Raw genomic sequence first — 22672 nt, 5'->3', positions numbered from 1 at the left:
TTTCTATAACCACTTATGTGGGGGTTTCTCCCCACACACTAAACAAGCAGTCAGTTCCACAGTGGACAGCAGCTGGTCTCCTCCAATTTAATTCCAACACTGTCTACTTGGAGATAGCATTAGATCCCACAGGTTGAGGGTGCAGTCCCCTAGACTGCCCCCAGTCTCCTGCTTCAGGTACCAGTCACAAGTCCAGGACTCTAGAAGTTCTGACCAGTTTCAAGTTGGGGTTCCCAAGACCCCCCACTTTATTTTTTATTAATTTGCTGGAGTGGTTCATAGAACTCAGGGAAACGCGTACTTAGTTTTCTGGATTTATTACAAAGATTTAAAAAGATACCAATAAATAGCCAAATAAAGAGATACGCAAAGCTAGGTCTGGAAGGGTCTGAAGCGCAGGAGCTTCTGTCCCCATGTACTTGGCTCCCAGCACATGGATGAGTTCTTGTTCATTTTCCTGTCAGCCTCAACATGTTCACCTTTCCAGAAGCCCGCAAACTCTGTCTTCTTGGGCCTTTTATGGAGACATCGTTAGGCAGGAATGATTGAAACGTAGACAACTGTGTCGAAATATGATTGGACATAAAGGGGTCTAAACTCAGTAAGACCTGTTTGTTCAGATTCTTCTTGGCCTCTCTGTGGCCATTCTTTCCTCCAGGATATGGGGCAGGACCCCTATGGAATGAGGGTCTTATGACCCACAATCAGATTAGAGTCCTGCCTTGGGCAAGTGAAAGGAAAGCAGGAGAAGGTAGAGAAATTCTGTTTCCTAAGACCTTCTGAGGCCTACAGCACCCCAACGTTGTGACAAAAGACTATAACAGGACTATGGGAGTTATGAGCTGGAAACCTTGGACAAAAATATATACATATTAAATATTAAGTGTAAACGTACTTATGTATATTAAGTATATACGTGTGTGTGTAGATACATATATATATATTTTTTTTTTTTTTTAATTTACAGGTGCATTTTGGGAAGCAGAAATTACCATAACTACTCTTAAAAATCTTTTAAGTCTGTTTGAAGTTAGAAAAGTCACTGTACCTTTTTGTTTCCATTGGCCCTGTACTTCCTAATATACCCCAGCAGGAGGTGCATAATGTCTTGTTATGTCATTTTGGTGATAAGATTCATAAGTGGGTTCAACTGGTGACAGCCTGATTCCCTCATTGTAAACTTACCCATCAACATGTAGCTTAATGGTGTCACCTTTCGTTGATGACCATTACCTGAATCGGTTATTTCATTAGATTGCAAGATTATGATTTTCTGATTTTATCATTTCTTCTGTATTGACTGTAATTCTTTCGTATAGAAGAACTTTCCCTTATTATAGCTATTTGGTTGTCCTGAAGTACAGTTCTTACTAGAAAGTAAGACCAAATGCTGAATTATATCCCTCTAGCTATCAAGTTTCAAAGGAATGAATGATGTCTTAGTAATTTCCAGTGGTGTTTAATGATGTTTTCCCTTCTCTTTCTCTCCTCTTATTCCCTCCCTCTCCATCTCCTCCCTCCTCACTTTCAGTTTTTTGCTTTTTCAGTGTTTTGTCATAGCTATTAACAGAGCAACACATTTTAATAAATTATAGTCATTTTTCTTTTTGATGCTCAAATTATCCCATCTTAGTCCAGTGGAACCAAGCCCTTGGAGTTAGGGCCCTCTACCTTTTGACCGAATTCCATTAGTCTTGATAATTTCCTTGTTTCTGACAAGATGATGTTGCAGGCATATTTTATACTTTTCCAGCCCAAGTGCTGGAATAGGCCTTTTTTCCAAGGAGCAGTAGTTCATTTTAGTGGGAAATGGTATTTAGAGACTATAATCTGGGATCTGGGAGTCCTCATTGCTACTGGGTAGTCATTACTTTTAGGCCTTTCCAGTGGTCAGAGCTGGGAAATATGTGTATTTAAAAATGGACAGTTGAATGGTTGTTGCCAGGAGCTGGGAGGAAGGGGAAGTGAGAAATTATTGTTTAATGTGCACAGAGTTTCAATTTGGGGAAGATGAAAAAGTTCTAGAGATATCTGGTGGTGATGGTTGTGCAACAATGTAAATGCCACTGAGCTCTCACTTAAAAATGGTTAAAATGGTAAATTTCATATATATTTTACCACAATAAAAAGTCTTCTGGCAGCATCCCCCCAGACAAAAGTATGAAAATTTTACACTGATTTTTCCATTTCAAGATAATTTTAGGATTATAAGTATTTTGCTTAATTCTTGAATTTTATACCTGTAAACCTTTTATACTTCAAATTTTGGGCAGAATTGCTTCTATAACAATCATAATTATACCTCATTCTAGCTTCTTTCTTAGTACTGCTCCATTTGGAGACCTGTGTATCTATGCTGCTTATTCTGAGTCTCTCCACTATATATATATGTATATATGTTTTTGTTTGTTTGTTTGTTTTTTTGTTTTTTTGATACAGACTTTGCTACCAGGACTTGCTGGCCCCTCTGGGGAGATGGTTAAATCCACAGCAAGTCTGACCTCCTCTTCTACTTCTGGAAGTAGTGACAAGGTCTATGCCCACCAGATGGTTCGTACAGATTCCCGGGAACAGAAGCTTGATGCATTTCTGCAGCCTCTGAGCAAACCCCTGTCCAGTCAGCCCCAGGCCATTGTTCCAGAGGATAAGACAGATATTTCTAGTGGCAGGGCTAGGCAGCAAGATGAGGAGATGCTTGAACTCCCATCCCCTGCTGAAGTGGCTGCCAAAAATCAGAGCCTGGAGGGGGATACAACAAAGGGGACTTCAGAAATGTCAGAGAAGAGAGGACCCACTTCCAGCAACCCCAGGTATGGCCTTTTGGGAAAAGTGCAGCCTACCTCCTTTATTCTGTAATAAAACTGCCTTCTAACTTTGGCTTTTCATGAATCACTTGCACCTTCTCTCTGCCTGACTTGCCCTCTGCTTCCTCTGGAATGGTGCTGTGGCCTTGTCCACTGTCTGCCTTTGACCATAACTTGAGAGTCACCCACCATAATGTCCTTCGAAATAACTTAAATGTCCACAGTTCTAAGCATGAGTTAAAAACACTTCAGACTGTGGAATAGTTGCTCAATTGAATAAACACACATACCAGAAAAAAAGCAGGTTTATCTTTTATTTTTAGTAAAGAATTTTGATAGAGCCTCAACACCAGAAATGGCTAGAGAGAGAAGCCTAACATATCTGGAGGATTATTTTTCATCCTACTTAAAGCTGCTTTCACTTTTTTTCAGGAAAAAACACATATTCTGAAGCTAATTTATAAAACTTCCTGGCTAGGTGCCATGGCTCACACCTATAATCCCAGCACTTTGGGAGGCTGAGGCAGGTGGATCACCTGAGGTCAGGAGTTCGAGACCAGCCTGACCAACATGGTGAAACCCCATCTCTACTAAAAACACAAAATTAGCCAGGCATGGTGGCACATGCCTGTAATCCCAGCTACTCGGGGGGCTGAGACTGGGGAATCACTTGAACCCAGGAGGCAGAGGTTGCAGTGAGCCGTGATCATGCCATTGCACTCTAGCCTGGGCAACAAGAGCAAAACTCCGTTTCAAAAAAAAAAAAAAAACCTCCCTGAAGTATGTGGGCTAGTGGTGAAAGAAAGCTGGAGAGAAGGAGTGGGAATATTAATAGTAATAATAATAAATGTTATTATTATTTTTTAAAAAAAGTGCTCATTTGATTTTGAGCACTTCCAGTGTACATTCTGCAGGTACTGTAAGACATTACCTCACAAAATCTCTAAGGTGGATATTCTTTATTTAATGTGTACTTATACGAAACCTGGAGCTCAAGGTGAAGGAATTTGCCCAAGGCTGCACGTGCACTATCGTGGCACAAATTAGCCATGTGAACTGAGATGCATTACTTCAGTTTGCTCATTTCTGAGTCAGCCTAGCAAGATGACTTCTAAGAATTTTTTCCAGCCAGGCGCATTGGCCTGTAATCCCAGCACTTTGAGAGGCCAAGGCAGAAGGGTCACTTGAGTTCTAAGAGTTGCACAAACACACACACATTAGCCAGGCATGGTGGCAAATGCCTGTAGTCTCAGCTACTCAGGAGGCTCAGGTGGAAGGATCACTTGAGCCCAGGAGGTTGAGGCTGCAGTGAGCCGTGGTCAAGCCACTGCACTCCATCCTGGCTGACAGAGTAACACTCTGTCTCTTAAAAAAAAAAAAAAAAAAAAAAAAAAAAGATTTTTTTCCAGGGAATAATAAAGGAAGCTAATATTTATGGAGCATCTCCTGTGTGCCAGATACTTTGCATACGTTATCCCATTTAATGGTCTTATCCCTGCAGGGAAAGTATTACATTTGTTTATCACTTGCAGAACTAAGTGATATTTACCACAGAGTAGTCAAATATTTTTAAGCCCAAAATCAAGTGGTATCACTTTTCTGCTGAGAATGTTTCAGTGGTTTCCTTTGCACTTGGGATAAAACTTAAATCCCTCACCCAACCCTTGCTCCAGCCCTCCCCTTTCCTCCTCCCACATGGTGCTTTGGCCATACAGCTTTTGTGGCTGATCTGAACTGACTGAGGTTTTTACCCTTTTGCCTTTGCTGTTCTCTCAGCCTGGGAACCCCCTGGTTACCTCTTGGCTTGCTTGGCGTGGTGGCTTACACCTGTAATCCCAGTACTCTGGGAGGCCAAGGTAGACGGATCACCTGAGGTCGGGAGTGTGAGACCAGCAAGTCACCTCTTGCCAGAGACCATCTTTGTCCATTCAGTCTGAAGTTCTTTCTCCTCTCATTTCCCCATCATTCTGTTATGCTACCTTGTTTTATGTTCTTCATTGTGTTTATTGATACTTAAAATGATCTCTTTTCTGTTGCTATTTGACTCTCCCACTAGAAAGTAAGCATCGTGGGTTGGGTGCTGTGGCTCACACCTGTAATCCCAGCACTCGGGGGCAGAGGCAGGCAGATCGCCTGAGGTCAGGAGTTCGAGACCAACCTGGCCAACATGGTGAAACCCCGTCTCTACAAAAAAATACAAAAAATAGCTGGGTGTGGTGGCTCGTGCCTGTAATCCCAGCTACTTGGGAGGCTGAGACATGAGACTTGCTTGAACCTGGAAGGCAGAGGCTGCAGTGAGCTGAGATCACACCACAGCACTCCAGCCTGGGAGACATAGTGAGACTATGTCTCTCAAAAAAAAAAAAAAAAAAAAAAAAAGAGTAAGCATTGTGAGGGCAGGTACCTTATCTGTTTTGTTCATTGCTGGATGTGGTTAGTATATAACAGTGTCTGATGGATGGATAGATGGAGGAATAAATGAATGAGACTTGACAAATTCAGCTCACTTGTTCAACGCCCTACAGCTCTACAGGATGAAGCTATACTCCAGAGTCCTGCTACATGGGCTGCATGGCCAGCTGCTGGGATCTGAGCGTTGTCAGATAAGCAGTCTATCAGAGAACAGACTGATCTTTTTGGCCTGCCACCAGCACAGGGGTTCATCCACAGCTCTGTGGAACCAGCACAGAGAAGTTGCTTGCTCCTCCAAAATGCAACCCACAAAATTTGGCTAAGTTTAAAAACAAGAATAGTAATGATCTGCACTTCCTTTTCTTCATTGCAGAAAGAGACATCGGGAAGATTCTGATGTGGAAATGGTGGAAGATGATTCCCGAAAGGAAATGACTGCAGCTTGTACCCCCCGGAGAAGGATCATTAACCTCACCAGTGTTTTGAGTCTCCAGGAAGAAATTAATGAGCGGGGACATGAGGGTATGTAAACGCTGCGGCCTGCCTGGGATGCATAGGGCCTCAACTGCCAAGGTTCTGGAAATGGAGAAAGCAGTCATGTTGTCAGAGTGGCCACTACAGTTTTGCTGGGCAAGCTCCTCTTCCTTTACTAACCCACAATAGCATCAGCTTAAAGACAATTTTTGATTGGGAGAAAAGGGAGAGAAATAATCTCTGTTTATTTTAATTAGCCTTAATTGGTATTCTTGTTAAACCATAGGAGTCAGAGTAAATCAGTCATTTCACCAATTTTCAGTTTGTTTCTGTCTTAGCTGAAAGCAATGTAATGGTCAGCAAAATTCTTATCTTGTGTACTGAATGGCATGTCCTGTTGCTGAAAGTGCACAGGCTTGGGAGGTAGCCATGAGCTCAAATTCTGGCACTACCACGTCTCTTTTGTGACCTTAGACTCCTGACCTAACCTTTCTATGCCTCAGTTCTTTCTTACCTATAAAATGAAATTAATTTTACCCTTAAAGATCATTGTGCTGTTTAGAGATAAAATGTAAATAATAACACTTGTTACAGAGTAAGGAGCTGACACTTACATTCTGAAGACAAAGTAGTAAATCATTATCATCTTTGTCAGAAATAGGTTTTGAGAATACCTGAGTATAGAACTATCTTGATCCCTGTTACTTCAAAACTAAACTAATAGTTTTAGGAATTAAAAGGTGAGGCTAGTCACCTCCAAGGGATGAACTGACTCAGGGATTTAGGTGTGTAACAGTGAACTGGCCCAAGCAACAATCCTGACCCCATTTTATGAGTGAGACAGTAATGGTCTAAGTGTAGACATCATTGTCCAGGGTTCCAGTAGGCAGCTCTGTACTTGAGAACTTAGCAGTGACCCTTCTATTTTTCATCTATTATACTTTTTTTTTTTTTTTTTTTGGACACAGGGTCTCACTCTGTCACCCAGGCTGCAGTGAAATTTTTTTTTTTTTTTTTGTAGAGATGGGGTTTTGCCGTGTTTCCCAGGCTGGTCTTGAACTCCTAGGCTCAAGTGATCCTCACCTCTGTCTTCCAAAGTGCTGGGATTACAGGTGTGAGCCAGTACACCTGGCCTATTACACATTTCTTAATTAAGGTAGTCAAATTTCAAAACTGTTACAAAGTGTATCTTAAAATATGACAATCTGGTTTAATTTTTAAAAGAAGTGAGTAGCCAAGGAGCAATTCTGTGCCTTTCCCACTAGTCCCTAACCCTTTAAAATAGCTGCTTCTTGGCCTGGTGCAGTGACTCACGCCTGCAATCCCAGCACTTTGGGAGGCCAAGGTAGGCAGATCATGAGTTGAAACCATCCTGGCTAACACGGTGAAACCCCATCTCTACTAAAAATACAAAAAATTAGCCAGGCAGGGTGGTGGGTGCCTATAGTCCCAGATACTCAGGAGGCTGAGGCAGGAGAATGGCATGAACCCGGGAGGCAGAGCTTGCAGTGAGCCAAGATCGCGCCACTGCACTCCAGCCTGGGCGACAGAGTGAGACTCTGTCTCAAAAGAAAAACAAAAAACAAAACAAAACAAAACCATCTGCTTTTGATTCAGTGGCTTCTTTAATTTTTTCAGTCTCAGTCACCACTTGTCTAAGCAAATTCAGGAAAGCTTCAACTTGCCTTTCTACATTTGTTCCCTTTTCTTAGCATTTTGGGCCTTTGTTTACATGTGGGAAAAGACCCACAGGTCGTCTCTCCCTTTGGGCAGGATACAAACTTCCTGTGACTGAGGTTTTGCTAGCTGTAGAAGTGGCTGCCAATTGGCTTCTGGTTTTTATTTCCATGATTTGCTCCAGTTGCTCTTCCCTTCCATCATTGTTAGCTTTCAAGCTAGGAACTTTTAAAATGCTTTTAAAAGGTGAGCTGTTACTTGATGCATTTAGCAGTCTTCCTCACAGTGGTTTTGATGGACAGATTCCCTCAGTTTGGAAATTATGAGTTTTCTTTAAGGGTTTGTCTCCCTCATGTATAGCAGGCTGTTGAAAGTTACAATGTCAATAACTTTCTGAATAGTATCAAACTGTTTTTAGTGCAGTGTATTAACAAAGCTAACCTGCCTCAAGTTTGGTCAGCTTTGGAGTCTTGCTGAGGCTAAAATGATAAATCTAAATGATTTAAAATTGTATATTCCTACATAGTATCTCCCTTAATTATAGAATAGTCTTGTGAGGGAGGCAGAGCAGATGCCGTTTTCTCTATTTTAAAGATGAGGAAAATGGAAGGGAAAATGGAGAGGACAGACCAATTGCAACATCTCCACAATCAAAAACAGGCCCAGGTTCCTGCCTTGGTGGTGGTGGGTTGCTACTGGCAGTGCTTCATGCAGGAAGGCTAGATGCATAACCAGGTCAACAGCCCTTGCAGGACAAGCATGCCGTGTAATTCTGATTCCATCGACTGGGGCTGGTGTTTTCAAACATGCTGGTGTAGGTCTTACAGACGGAGTCGCCTGTGCTGTGGGGAATGGAATGTGCTCTTGCTTTGGAGCCAGAACTCCTCTGAAGCTCCCACCACCTACACTATTCAGAGACCAGACAGAAATTTGTTCAATATTTTGGGCATGATTTTCTTGCTTTGTAAAATGTGCTACACTGCAGCCTTTACTGGGCTGTGGTGATGAACACTTAAGATACTGTGTGTGTGCTTTATAATCTGTAAGGCACTGTTCAAGGAGAGGGACCTCTGCCATGAGCCCCTACCCGCTGGTATCTGGTTGACACCCAAAGCCCCAGCCTGGGAGAAGCTGATTCTCTTTGAGTTGAATGCTGTATGGGGATTTGACTGAGGCTCAGATTTGACGAGGAATACCACTAGCCTTAATAGACCAGCAGGCTGACTACTCCCTGATGAAGTTCCCCAGGTCATGAAAGAAGTAAGAGATACATTCCTTGTCACAGCTTTCTTAGTTGCACCTGACCTGTATGATTATTTGAGCAGTGTGTTGTCTGTGCAGGGATCATGTTTGTGGAGCTCACTGCCTCGTCCTTGGTGCTGAGCAGAGTACCTGGCATGTATACTCAGTAGATATTTGCTAAGGGAGCAAGTCAGTGATTGAGAGGAGCAGCCTGGGAGGTAAAGCCCTAGAATCTTTATTTTAAAGGGATGTCAAAGTTGAACGTTCAATCAGACAGTTCTCTTGAGTTTAGGGATTTACCCATCCATGGTGGACACATTTTGAGTTAACAAGTGAGGTTAATTTTGACAGGTTCCAGTATCCAGGCAAGCATTCTATGGAATAAGGCTCATCTCAGGGATTAGTAATGACTGAATTTACTTACTGCTAGTCCCATAATTTTGATCTGTTAATTAATGGGGTTAAGAAATGTCATAAGCTATTTGCTACCATTTAGAGTGAAAATACCCTTAACATTTTTTGCCTCCAGATATCCACACTTAATTTCATTTTCTTGCTCTTTGGTGAACAGTCCTGGGTCTGAACGTGTACATTCATGGCTTGTCACCAGGTGACAGGTTTTCTGGGACAAGAAATCAGTTTGGCGAGCATCTGTCACGTGACTTCTCTGTAACAAATGTGCTGTGCCAAGCTCAGAAGTAGGAAGTGAAATGAATCAACTGCGACCCCTGCTTTAAAGAACACCGTGGTGCTATCTGGGAATTGTTTAGGTAGAATGAAAGAAATCCTCTAATAGAGATATGAGGCCAGTTCAGCAGAAAGCCAGGGTGAGATCTCCTGAGAGGGATGGAAGGGTGTTTGATTATCTCTGGTAACAGCAAAGGTACTGGCTTACAGTGGCCATTGGAAGGCGGCCAGCAGGGGACGGGGGCATTTACCCTTGCAAGTGAGCATTAGGAGCTAGAGGACTGGTCGCCCTTTCTTCAGGTTTGGTTTCCTTTGCTGCTTCTCAGAAAAAGATGCTGAGACTCAAGGCCTCAGGTATGAACTCAGATATGTGGTTTGGCTTTGAAGTACAGACGGATTTTGTCCGATTTTGGCAGGGAAATGCCTGCAGACCAGCACTATGGGGATATTTAGGTTAGGGACGAATTGAAAGTTGTTTTAAGTCCTGATAGGAGGCTGTGAAGAGGTACAAGAAGCCTCACAATGCCCAGTGAAGAAAAGCCCTGTGCTTGGTGCTGCTGCTTCCCTTCCCCGTCTTGCTGGCAGGCCTGCGCTTCAGTAGCTCTGGATGCATCAGAGCAGTCCATGAACATTCTGTGTGGAAAATCTCTGTTTTAGTGGATTACACTGCTCTCCCTTTCCTCCAGTGCCTCATTATTCAGGATTATTTGATGTTTTCCAGCTTTTAAAATAATCATTTTCCGCCTACGCAGAACATCCTGTAGAGACATCGAGTTTCCAGTGGGAACAGAGAGGAATACTTACTCTAAAAATGAAGAAAATAAACCTCTTTTTATGGAGTGGGGGATACTATTGCAGAACTTCTATAATAGTATAATTCACTTGTGGTGCCAAAGCTTAAAAAGAAAAGTATAGTAAAAACATAATGTATAGGCTTATTGCTGTGCTATGACCCACGCTGTTTTCTCCAACCTCTCTTGTCCCCACTCTTCCTTTTTGCTGGTGATATTTTTATTTATTTCATGAAAACAAAGATACATATACACACACATAGATATATGCACAAGTGTATATATATGTGCATAACACACACATACATATACATTGGTAAATTTAAAAATCATATTTATAAAATATATGTAGCGTCTAGAGAAGAACATGAACACTTGTGACAACAGCACCTGCCTAAGAAATGGGACATCGCCATCACCTTTGAGGCTCTTATGTGCTGCTCCCCTGTGCCATTCCCTTCCCTTCTTCTTTAGAAGTGATTACTATTCTAAATTTTGGGATTATTATTTCCTTTTTTTATTATAGTTTTTTTATTACAGTTTTATTACCTACATTTGTAGTCCTAAAAATTTGTTTAGTTTTGCAAGCTTTAGATTTTATAAAAGTAGAATTACACTGTAAGTTTAGTTTTTCTGCAATTTACATGTGGCTATACATATATTCCTAAGATTCATCCATCTTGTTACATATAGCTCTGGTTTACCTTTTCTGTATAATACAGATTCTCCTTCATGAATTTACAGTTCATTCATTCTTCTGTTGAAGGACAGTTGGAGGACTCATATGGTCTCAGTCCCTGTGTCCCCACATGCCACCTTGCGTCCCAGCCTCATATGAGTTGATTGGTGGCCTAGCATACTGGATGAGAAGCTCTAGGTCATATATTTAAGAGAGTTATTGCTGGGTCATAAAATGACAGATTATTTTCCAGAGGGGTCATATTCATTTACATTATCACCAATAATTATTCTGTCAGATTTTTACCAGTTTGATGATTGTGAAACAATATCTGATGGTAGTTTTTATTTGCATTTTCTTGGTTGCAGTAAAGTTAAATGTATTTCAGCCAGTTGCATTGGCTCATGCCTATAATCCCAGCACTTTAGGAGGCTGAGGTGGGTGGATCACTTGAGGCCAGGAGTTCAAGACCAGCCCGGCCAACATGGCAAAACCCCATCTCTACTAAAAATATAAAAATTAGCTGGGTATGGTGTCACATGCCTGTAATCCCAGCTACTTGAGAGGCTGAGGCATAAGAATCACTTGAACCCAGGAGGTAGGTGGTGTTGTGAGCCGAGATTGTACCACTGCACTCCAGCCTGGGCAACAGAGCAATAAATAAATAAATAAATAATCAATCAATAAATTAAGTATATTTCATCAACTGTTAAGTGTGTGTTCAAGTTTTTTACCCAATATTTGATGGGCTCTTTTTTTGTCTTTCCTAACTAATTTTTGGAGTTTTTGATATATTCTAGATAGTAGTGAGTTACATGAAAATATCTTCCCCTAGTTTAGGGATCCTCTAGTAACTTTTTAAAATGAATACTTGTTTTAGGAACAGAAATTCTTAGATTTAACGTAGGCAGATTTTATCAATTGTTCTTTACAGATTGGCTTTTTAGCTTAAGAAATCCATCCTAACTTTGTGATAATTAAAGATATGCTCTTAGATTGTTTCCTAAAAGACTCATACTTAAGCCTCTAGCCCACCTGGAGTTGATTTTCACAGATACTACATTTTTTACTAGTTGTAGATTGGCCCCTTTGTAGAGCAAGTCTATTAGGTGCCATTTTTATGGCAGCCTGTGCTCACTTTGTGTCTCTGTCACATTTTGGTAATTCTCACAATATTTGCAACTTTTTCATTATTACTTTATCTGTTATGGTGATCTGTGATCACTGATCTTTGGCATTACTATTGTAATTGTTTGGGGCACCATTAAGCTCACTGTCTTATGTGGACATAAACCATGCCCACATAAGACAGTGAGCTTAATTAATAAATGTGTGTGCTCAGACCCCTCCACTGACTGGGTGTTCCCATGTCTTCCTCACTCTCCTCAGGCCTCCTTATTCCTTGAGATGCAATAATATTGAAACTAGGCAAATCAATAACCCCAAAGTGTCCACAAGTGTTTAAGTGAAAGGATGAGGCCGGGTGCAGTGGCTCACGCCTATAATCCCAGCACTTTGGGAGGCTAATGCGAGTGGATCACCTGAGGTCAAGAGTTGGATACCAGCCTGGCCAACATGGTGAAACCCCGTCTCTACTAAAAATACAAAAATTAGCTAGGCCTGGTGGTGGTCGCCTGTAGTCCTAGCTGTTCAGGAGGCTGAGGTATGAGAATCACCTGAACCCAGGAGGCGGAGGTTGCAGTGAGTCGAGATCATGCCATTGCACTCCAGCCTGGGCAACAGAGTGAGACTACATCTCAAAAACAAAAACCAAAACAAAACAAACAAAAAAACTGAAAGCAAGAACTTAATGAGAAAGGCATATTAAAAGCCAGTATAGGTTGAAAGCTAGGCCTCTTGTGCAGGTTAGCCAAGTTATACATGAATGATAAAGCGAAACAGCTTTATTGCTATAATAAAGTTTTGGTGGTCTGGATAGAAGATCAAATCAGTCACAGCATTCCCTTAAGCCAAAGCCTAATCCAGGGTAAGGCCCTAACTTGCTTCAATTCTTTGAAGACTGAGAGGGGTGAGGAAGCTTCAGGAGAAAACTTGAAAGCCAACAGAGACTGATGAGGTTTAAGGAAAGAAGCCACAAGTGCTGAGGTAGACACTATAGCAAGTTATCCAGAAGATCTAATTGATGAAGGTGTCTTACATTAAACAACAGATTTTCTATGTAGACAAAACAATCTTCTATTAGAAGGTGCCATCTATGACTTACATAGTTAAAGAGGAAAAGTCACTGCCTGGCTTCAAAGCTTTAAAAGACAGGTTGACTCTCTTATAGGTACTAATGCATCTGGTGACTTTAAGTTGAAGCCAGTGCTCATTTGCCATTCCAGAAATCCCAGGGCCCTTAAGAATTATGCTAACTCTACTCTGCCTGTGCTCTATAAATGGAACAACAAAGCCTAGATGACAGCACATCTTTTAGAGCATGATTTACTGAGTATTTTAAGCCCATTGTTGAGACCTACTGCTCAGAAAAAAAGATTCCTTTCAAAATATTACTGCTTATTAACAAGGTACCTGGTCACCCAAGATCTCTAATAGAGACATATAAGGAGATGAACACTAACATAGCATCCATTCTGCAACCCATGGATCAAGGAGTGATACTGACTTTCAAGTCTTATTTAAGAAATACATTTCATAGGGCTCTAGCTGCCATAGATAGTGATTCTTCTGATGGATCTATGCCAAGTAAATTGAAAATCTCTGGAAAGAATTCATCATTTTAGATGCCCTGAAAAACATTCGAGATTCCTGGGAGGAAGTCAAAATATCAACATTAACAGGAGTTTGGAAGAAATTGCATCCAACCCTCATGGATAACTTTGAGGGGTTCTAGACTTCATTGGAGGAAGTAGCTGCAGATGTCGTGGAAATCACAAGAAAATTAGAAGTGGAGCTTGAAGATATGACTGAATTGCTGCAATCCCATGATAAAATTTGAACAGATGAGGAGTTGCTTCTTATGGATGAGCATAGAAAGTAGTTTCTTGAGAGAGAACTTAATTCTGGTGAAGATGCTGTTAATATTGTTGAAATGGCAACAAAGGATTTAGAATATTATATAAACTTAATTGGTAAAGCAGCAGCAGGGTTTGAGAGGATTGACACTGGTTTTGGAAGAATTTCTACTGTGAGTAAAATGCTATGAAACAACATGACAAACTACAGAGAAATCTTTCATGAAAGGAAAAATCAATTGATGCAGCAAACTTCACTGTTGTCTTATTTCAAGAAATTGCAACAGCTTCCTCAGGCTTCAGCAGTTACCACCCTGATCAGTCAACAGCCATCATCAGGGCTAGATCTTCCACCATCAAAAAGATAACAATTCGCCAACAGCTCAGATGACTATTAGCATTTTTTAGCAAAAACCTTTTTAATTTTATTTATTTAATTTATTGGAGACAGAGATTCACTCTGTCGCCCAGGCTCACTGCAACCTCCACCTCCCAGGTTCAAGTGATTCTTGTGCCTCACCCTCCCAGGTAGCTGGGATTATAGGCATGTGCCACCACACCTGGCTAATTTTGGTATTTTTAGTAGAGACAGGTGTTTACTATGTTGGCCAGGCTCGTCTCGAACTCCTGATCTCTGGTGATCCGCCTGCCTCGGGCTTCCAAAGTGCTGGTATTATTGGCATGAGCCACTGTGCCCGGCCAGCAAAAAAGTGTTTTTCAATTAAGCTGCGTACATTGATTTTAGACATAATACTGTTGCACACTTAATAGATTACAGTGTGGTGTAAACATAAGTTTATATGCACTGAAAAACAAAAAATTTCACATGACTTGCTATATTGTGATATTGAGTTTATTGCTGTAGTCTGGAACTGAACCTGCAATATCTCAGAGGTATGCCTGTATCTACTTGTTCTGTGATACTTGTTATTGTCAGTTTGTTTGGATTTGCCACATATTATCTGATCATAATTCTTTCCTGTAGCTGTTTTATGGTCTGCCTGAACCTTTAGTGGGGCCTTTAGTGGCTTAGTCCTTTCACGCCTAAGACAATAGAAGTTCTAAAAACTGGGAAGTCCAAGATCAAGGCCCCAGCAGATTTAGTGTCTAGTGAGGGCCCGCTTCCTCATGCATGGCGCCGTCTAGCTGTATCCTTACATGGTGGAAGGGGATAGCTAGCTCTCCGGAGTTTCTTTCATAAGGGCTAATCCCGCTAATCCCAACAATGAGGGAAGACCTGATCACCTCCCAGAGGCCCCACCTCCTAATAGTGTCACCTTGGGAGTTAGGATTTAACCTGTGGATTTTGTGGCCACACAGACATTCAAACAATAGCCATGGCAAACTTTTTTGCTTTGTCTAATTCACTCTTATTTTGAAAAGTATTTGTGTTGGGTTTAAAACTCCAGATTGGCAATTATTTTTTCGTAGTGCATTGAAGGTAATAGTGTATCATTTTCTGATTTCTACTCTTGCTCTTGAAAATTCAGCTATCAGTCTTAAAATTTGTTACCTGTTGAAAATTCAGCTACCGGTCTTATATTTTATTTACTTAGTGGGTAATCTCTCTTCTTTCTGAGTACCTTTAAGATCTCCTTTTAAAAATACCACGTAGTAACCTTGTGTGTCACGTGTGGATTTTGTTGGGCTTGCTAGCTGAGACTTGACAGTTTTCATCACTTCTGGGATATTCTCAGGTATTTTGTCTTCGAAGTCTTCAGATACTGTCCTCTTCCTGCCCTCTCTCTGACTCCTTCTGGAACATGAGTTATGTATTTATTATCTCCCATGTACATAAGTTATCTTTACATATTTTCAGTTTCTTTATCTTTCTGTGTTACATTCTGGATAATTTTGTTGATCTACCATCCAGTTAATTACCTTGTTAACTTTGTCAACTCTGTTTTTAAGTTTATCTTGAGTTTTCTTTTCAATTATTGTATTTTTCATTTTTAAAAACTTTATGTGCTCATTTGGAAATCTTGATCCCAGGAGATAGTGGATAGTGTCCTGCTGCTTACTCATGGTTTTAATACTTCTTGAGCATGCTGAACATACTTATTTTATGTTATTTGTTGATCTTTCCAATTCCTGAAACCTTTACAGGTCTCATTCTGTGGATTCTTCCGGATTCTAATTCATGGGGCTTTTTTTGTAATTTTGTAACTGTTAATTCCTCATACTTTATCTGTGGGGAATTACTTGAAGCCTGGGTTGACAGTGAAATTCTGCAGAGAGAATTTGCATTTGATTCTACTAGGAAACTGGAGGAACAGTCAGCCCCGATATCAGTTTAAATTAAAATCTCCGCTTAAGGTTTTCAGGTACCTGCTTAGCATGAATCCTGACTGGAAAAGCATATGAGGACCAGTTTATGATTACAGATTCACGGGGTGTCATTTTTTCTTCCAACACCAATGCTAGAGGTGGCAATTTTGCTTACTGCCCTTGGAGGGGCAGGGAAGTGGGCATGGGCATAGTAGTATGGTTTTCCTTTTCACTGGGGGTGCAGCCTTTGGAGTCTCAGCTTCATGTGTTGAGAAAGTGGCCTCCTAGTAGACTCTCTATTTCAAACCATTCCATGCTTTTGTCCTCCTTTTGCCACCTTCAGAGCCTGTGAAAACTAATGTTTGTGATTCCTGAGGTTTCTCAAATGTCTTTGGATAAAGTTGACTTCAGAGATCTCGTTACCTGAGTTCCTACTTTGTCTTAGATTTTGATCCTTGGGTGTCTTTAATCTTTTAGCAATTCCTTGTTGTGTGTTAAAAGATTAGTTCTATTTTATTCCTCATTTGTGTTTGTTTTCACCAGGAGGCTTAATTCAGGCTTCTTTGCTTACTTGGTGTCTCTAGCTCTGGTGCTTGGTGCTTTGGGCAATGAAGTGGGGTTGGTAGGATTCCATCACTTACCTGTTTTTTGGTTTTATTTTTTGTTTTGCAGTTCTCCGGGAGATGTTGCATAACCACTCCTTCGTGGGCTGTGTGAATCCTCAGTGGGCCTTGGCACAGCATCAGACCAAGTTATACCTTCTCAATACCACCAAGCTTAGGTAAATCAGTGAGTGTGTGAACAAGCAGAGCCACTAGAACAATGGTCCAGGGAGCACAGGCACAAAAGCTAAGAAGAGCAGCATGAGGTAGTTGGGAGGGCACAGGCTTTGGAGTCAGACAGATGTGGTTTCAAATCCAAGTTTGACCATTTCCCATTTATTTGACTGTAGACAAGTTACTTTCCTAAACTGTGTCTCAGATTTCTCATCTGTAAGTTGTGGTATTACTAGTTAATGTGCAGGGGTTTTGTTTGTTTGTTTGTAAGGGTAAGAAATAACCCAAGAAGCCTAGTCCTTGGTAGTTGCTCAGCATCCTGTAAATGTTGTGAACCAGGTGGTGAGGGTTTGGTGCTGCTAGAGAATTCTCTGTATGCAACAGAGTATTGTAGGTGATGCAAGAGAAAGAAGACCTGATGCCTTCTTTCCTCCCAGCTTTGAGAATGGAGCAAAGGCCTACTCCAGCCACCAAGCAAGCCAGTGGGCTTGATCAGCACAGGAAAGGTGACCCCATCAGTTTCATTTGACTGTTGGATGGCTGCCAACGTTTCTATTGATTGTTTCCAGGGACCTTGGTGGATGAGCTCCTGTTGAGTCTAGAATCTGTATTAAATCTATTCTCAAATAGGTAATGCGTATGGGAGGATGCTGCCACCTTGCATATACTAGACATCACCTACCTACTGTGAGACTCTCCCTCTAAGCCCTGCTGTGGCCTCAGAGTACTTATTGGCCCTGTCAGTGGGGCAGCCACTATATTGCATGGAGTTGGTACATGAGATAGAAACCTATTTGCCATCCCTTGAAACTGCCCCAGTCCAGAAGCTTCCTGTTAGCACATGTACCTCCTTGTATGTATTCAGAACTCATTCCTCCTAGGCTCAGAAACCCATTTGGTGCAACTCTGTTCAAGTTCCATTGTCTGCTTTGAGAATGCTTGGGCTTGTATAGTGAGCTGTCACTTTTCAATTTGTTAGGAATTCTACTCCCCTTGCTTTTTCTTTTCCAGCATGTCTAAGGGAATGACCTCCAAGGCCCCAAATCACAGTTGCATTCATGTTCTTTCATCTCACAGATACAAATTCAGGCCAGTCCCAGATTTGCAAAATGTGAATTGGTTTTCCAGTAAGGGGGTAGAAAAACATAGGGAGAGAACTGGGTTCAGAGTTCAATATCTGGATTCAAGTCCTTCCTTTAGCACTTTACTAACTGACATAGAATAACTCAGCTACTCAATAGGTGCCTCAGTTTCCCCACCAAAATGCAGACATAGCAGGTGCTTTGTCTGCTTTGATGAGAAGAAGTCTTTAAGCAAGTCTGTGGGGTTCAGTGTGTTTTAAGAACTATAAAGTACCATATAAATGTGGATTTATTCCCATTGTGTTTTTGGAAGTAATTCAATATAGTGTGTACTTCATAGCTGCTTTTGGACTATTGCCAGCCAGTATGTATCATCCTAAACTACATGTCAGCGTAGTATAATCCTGCCTTAGGTCTACTTTTCATTATTTAGGAAGACTCCCTGTACATTTCATATAATTTTTAATAAGTTATAAAAAAAAAAAAGTGATTTATAGGATTCTTTGTAAGTGGGGGAAAGGTAAGCAGACAAAAAACTTTCTAAATTTTACTGCAGAGTGTTAGAAACCTTGTATAGCACCAGACAGGTAGGGACAGAGCATGAGTGGTAGCAAGCCAGACTTGGTTTTAGTGCTGTAACCTGTCTGTCAGAGGCTGGCCACTCAAAGCCCTGGCTGAAGATGTCTGTCAGAGGCTGGCCACTCAAAGCCCTGGCTGAAGATGTTGGGAATCCCAGCTCTTTGAGGGGTAAGAGATTTTGTTAGACTGTTAAGCAGATTCCACAGCCAGGCAGAACTATTTCTGTCTCATCCATGTTTCAGGGATTATTTCTCCCATTTTGTCCCAACTGCTTGTATCTCAAGCATGAATTCAGCTTTTCCTTAAACTCACTTCATTTTTATTTTCAGTGAAGAACTGTTCTACCAGATACTCATTTATGATTTTGCCAATTTTGGTGTTCTGAGGTTATCGGTAAGTTTAGATCCTTTTTACTTCTGAAATTTCAACTGATCATTTCTGAAAATAGTAGCTCTCCACTAATATCTTATTTGTAGTATATTAAATTTTTCTAAAAATTCTTAGGATAGTTGCTGTATTGTATGATTTGCATATGGAGGTGTCTATAAGAAGTTTTATACTTTTTAGCAAAATAGTCATTTGGTAGCCAACTTAAACAAATGTTTATTAGTACAGAAGTTAATAAATATCTACTGATACTCAGCCGGGTGCAGTGGCTGATGCCTGTAATCCCAGCACTTTGGGAGGCCAAGGCAGGCAGATCATTTGAGGTTAGGAGTTCAAGACCAGCCTGACCAATATGATGAAATCCTGTCTCTACTAAATTACAAATATTAGCATGGTGGTGGGCACCTGTAATCCCAGCTACTCAGGGGGCTAAGGCAGAAGAATAGTTTGAACCCAGGAGGGAGAGGTTGCAGTGAGCTGAGATCGCACCACTGCACTCCAGCCTGGGTAACAGAACAAGATTCCCTCAAAAAAATAAGTATCTACTGGCACTTAATACTTGGAAAGGGACAAAAATAAACATTGTCTAAAGCCATGGTCCAAATGCAACCCCTACCAACAATTTTAGTCCATTTCTTCCAAGACTTTTTTTTTTCCTATGCTTTTTGTGAAAACTGTCAAAAACTTTTTCAATGCCGAATTTTAGTTCTGAGTTAAAAATATACTACCTGTTTATATGGTTTCATATCTTCTTTTTTCATGTGATATACTCTACAAAAAAGCCTGCTGAGATTTTGATAGGGATTATGTTGAATCTAGATCAATTTAGGGTGAAAAACTTTTGTTAGATAAATCCCTTAGTATTTCACATTTTTAAATGCTAAATGGTGTTTTTCAAAAATTTTTTTTTTTCTTTTTTGAGACAGTCTTGCTCTGTCGCCCAGGTTGGAGTGCAGTGGCAAAATCTTAGCTCACTGCAACCTCCACCCTCTGGGTTCAAGTGATTCTCAAACTGCCTCAGCCTCCCAAATAGCTGGGATTACAGACATCTGCCACCATGCCTGGCTAATTTTTTAAATTATTTTTAGTAGAGATGGGGTTTCACCATGTTGGCCAGGCTGGTCTTGAACTCCTGACCTCAGGTGATCTGCCCACCTTGGCTTCCCAAAGTGCTGGGATTACAGGTGTGAGCCACTGCGCCTGGCCTCAAATTTTTTTTTTTTTTTTTTTTTTTTAAGAGACAGGGGTCTCACTCTTGCCTAGGCTGGAGTGCAGTGGCGTGATCATAGGTCACTGAAGCTTTGAACTCCTAGGCTCAAGTAGCTAGGAATACAAGTGCGTACCACCACAGCTGGCTAATTTAAAAAAAAATTTTTTTTCATAGAAACGGGAGTCTTGTGTTACCAAGGCTAATCTCAAACTCATGGCCTCAAGTGATCCTTTTGCCTCAGCCTCCCAGAGTGCTAGGATTGTAGGCATGAGTTACTTCACCCAGCCAAAAAACTTCGATTTCCTATTATTTGCTAGTATATAGAAATACGTATAGTTTTGTACATTGATGCTGTATCTTGCAACCTTGTTCAACTCACTTATTAGTTCTAATAGATTTTTTGTAGATTCTATCAGATTTTCTATATATGAACATGTCTTCTGAGAATAAAGAAACTTTTACTTCTTCCTATGCAATCTGAATGCCTTTCATTTCTTTTCTTTTCTTTCTTTCTTTTTTTTTTTTTTTAAGATGGAGTTTTGCTCGTCGTCCTGGCTGGAGTGCAGTGGCTGGATCTCGACTCACTGCAACCTCCACCTCCCGGGTTCAGGTGATTCTCCTGCCTCAGCCTCCTGAGTAGCTGGGATTACAGGCGCCCACCACCACGCCCAGCTAATTTTTTTGTATTTTTAGTAGAGACGGGGTTTCACCATGTGGCCGGGCTGGTCTTTAAGTCCTGACCTCAGGTAATCTGCCCGTCTTGGCCTCCCAAGGTGCTGGGATTACAGGCATGAACTACTGCGCCCAGCTGCCTTTTCTTTCTCTTGTCCGACTGCACTGACTAGAGTCTCCAATACAATGTTGAATAGAAGTGGTAATAATGGGCTGGGCATGGTGGCTTATGCCTCTAATCCTAGCACTTTGGGAGGCTGTGGTGGGCAGGTTACTTGAGGCCAGGAGGTTGAGATCAGCCTGGCCAACATGGTGAAACTCTGTCTCTACTAAAAATACAAAATACAGTTGGGCATGGCAGTCCACGTCTGTAATCCTAGCTACTTGGGTGGCTGAGGCATGAGAAATGCTTGAACACAAGAGGCAGAGGTTGCAGTGAGCTGAGAATGCACCACTACACTCCAGCCTGGGCAACACAGCGAGACCCTGTCTCAAAAAAAAAAAAAAAGATAGGAAAAACGAAGTGGTAAGACTGGAAATCCTTCTCTTGTTCCCGATCTTAGGGGGAAAGTCTTTTACCATTAAGTATGCTGTTAGCCATAGATGGGTTTTTTGTAGATGCCCATTATGAGGTTGAGAAACTTCCCTCTGTTCCTTATTTGCTAGAGACTTTATTTAGGATTGGATGTTGAATTTTTTTCAAACGCTTTTTTTTTTTGCATCTACTGAGATAATCATAAGATTTTTCTTTTATAGTTTGTTAATATAGTGAATTACATTGATTAATTTTCGTATGTTAAACCAATCTTTGCATTCCTGGGATGAACCCTGCTTGGTTATAATATATAATCCTTTTTATATATTATGGGAGTTGATTTGCTAAAATTTTTATTGTAATTATTTTATCTGTGCTCATGAATGTTACTAGTTTATAGTTTTCTTTTAGTCTTTGGTTTTGGTATCAGGGTAATGCTGGCCTCATAGAATGAGTTGGTAAGTATACCACACCCAGCTAGTTTTTGTATTTTTAGTAGAGATGTTTCCTCCATGTTGGCCAGGCTGGTCTCGAACTCCTGACCTCAGGTGATCCACCCGCCTCAGCCTCCCAAAGTGCTGGGATTACAGGTGTGAGCCACTGCGGCCAGCCTGTTTCATATTTCTTAGGGTAGAAGCTGAGGTCACGGATTTGAGACCTACCTTCTTTTCTAATACAGGTGTTAAGTGCTACAAATTTCTCTTAAGCACTGCTTTAACAGCATCCCACAAATGTTGATCGTTTGTTTTCATTTTCATTCAGTTCAAAATACCTTCTAATTTCCCTTTCGATTTCTTCGACCCACAGGTTATTTAGAACCGTGTTATTTAGTTTCCAATTTCTTGAGGATTTTTTAAAAAATATGTTACTGATTTCTAATTTATTTTCATCTTGGTCAAAGAACATACTTGCCATTTTTTTTACACTTACTGAAACTTTTTTTATGGCCCAGAATATGGTCTGTGTTGGTAAATGTTCCATATGTATTTGAAAAGAATTGGTATTCTGATCTCGTTGAGTCGAATGTTCTAAGTATCAAGTTGATAGCGATGCCCAAATCTCCTGTGTCTTTCCTGATTTTCTGCCTGCTCTATTATTGAGAAAGGGGTATTGAAACTTCCAACTATAATTATGATTTGTCTGTTCTCTTTGCAGTTCTCTTAGTTTTTGCCTTCATTTACATACATACACACACACACACACACACATATATATATATAATTTTTTTTTTTTCTGAGATGGAGTCTCACTCTGTCACCCAGGCTGGAGTGCAGTGGCACAATCTCGGCTCACTGCAAGCTCCGCCTCCCGGGTTCACGCCATTTTTCTGCCTCAGCCTCCTGCATAGCTGGGACTACAGGTGCCTGCCACTGCGCCCGGCTAATTTTTTGTGTTTTTAGTAGAGACAGGGTTTCACCGTGT

General features: G+C 41.0%; 1 protein-coding gene across 4 annotated transcripts in view; it reads left to right on the top strand.

The window, feature by feature from the left end:
- Window positions 1-22672, top strand: part of MLH1 (mutL homolog 1) — a 56773-nt gene that overhangs the window by 28541 nt on the left and 5560 nt on the right. For all 4 annotated transcript variants that reach the window (XM_007971804.3, XM_007971803.3, XM_007971805.3 and 1 more), the window contains exons 12-15: window positions 2440-2810; window positions 5590-5738; window positions 16682-16790; window positions 18776-18839. In XM_007971804.3, coding sequence (XP_007969995.1) covers window positions 2440-2810; window positions 5590-5738; window positions 16682-16790; window positions 18776-18839 — 693 coding nt within the window. The remainder of the gene's footprint in view (window positions 1-2439; window positions 2811-5589; window positions 5739-16681; window positions 16791-18775; window positions 18840-22672) is intronic.

Source organism: Chlorocebus sabaeus, chromosome 15, assembly GCF_047675955.1.
Source record: "Chlorocebus sabaeus isolate Y175 chromosome 15, mChlSab1.0.hap1, whole genome shotgun sequence".
Taxonomy (NCBI): Eukaryota; Metazoa; Chordata; class Mammalia; order Primates; family Cercopithecidae; genus Chlorocebus; species Chlorocebus sabaeus.
Note: the sequence above shows the minus strand (reverse complement) of the source record. Positions and strands in the feature narration are given on the sequence as shown.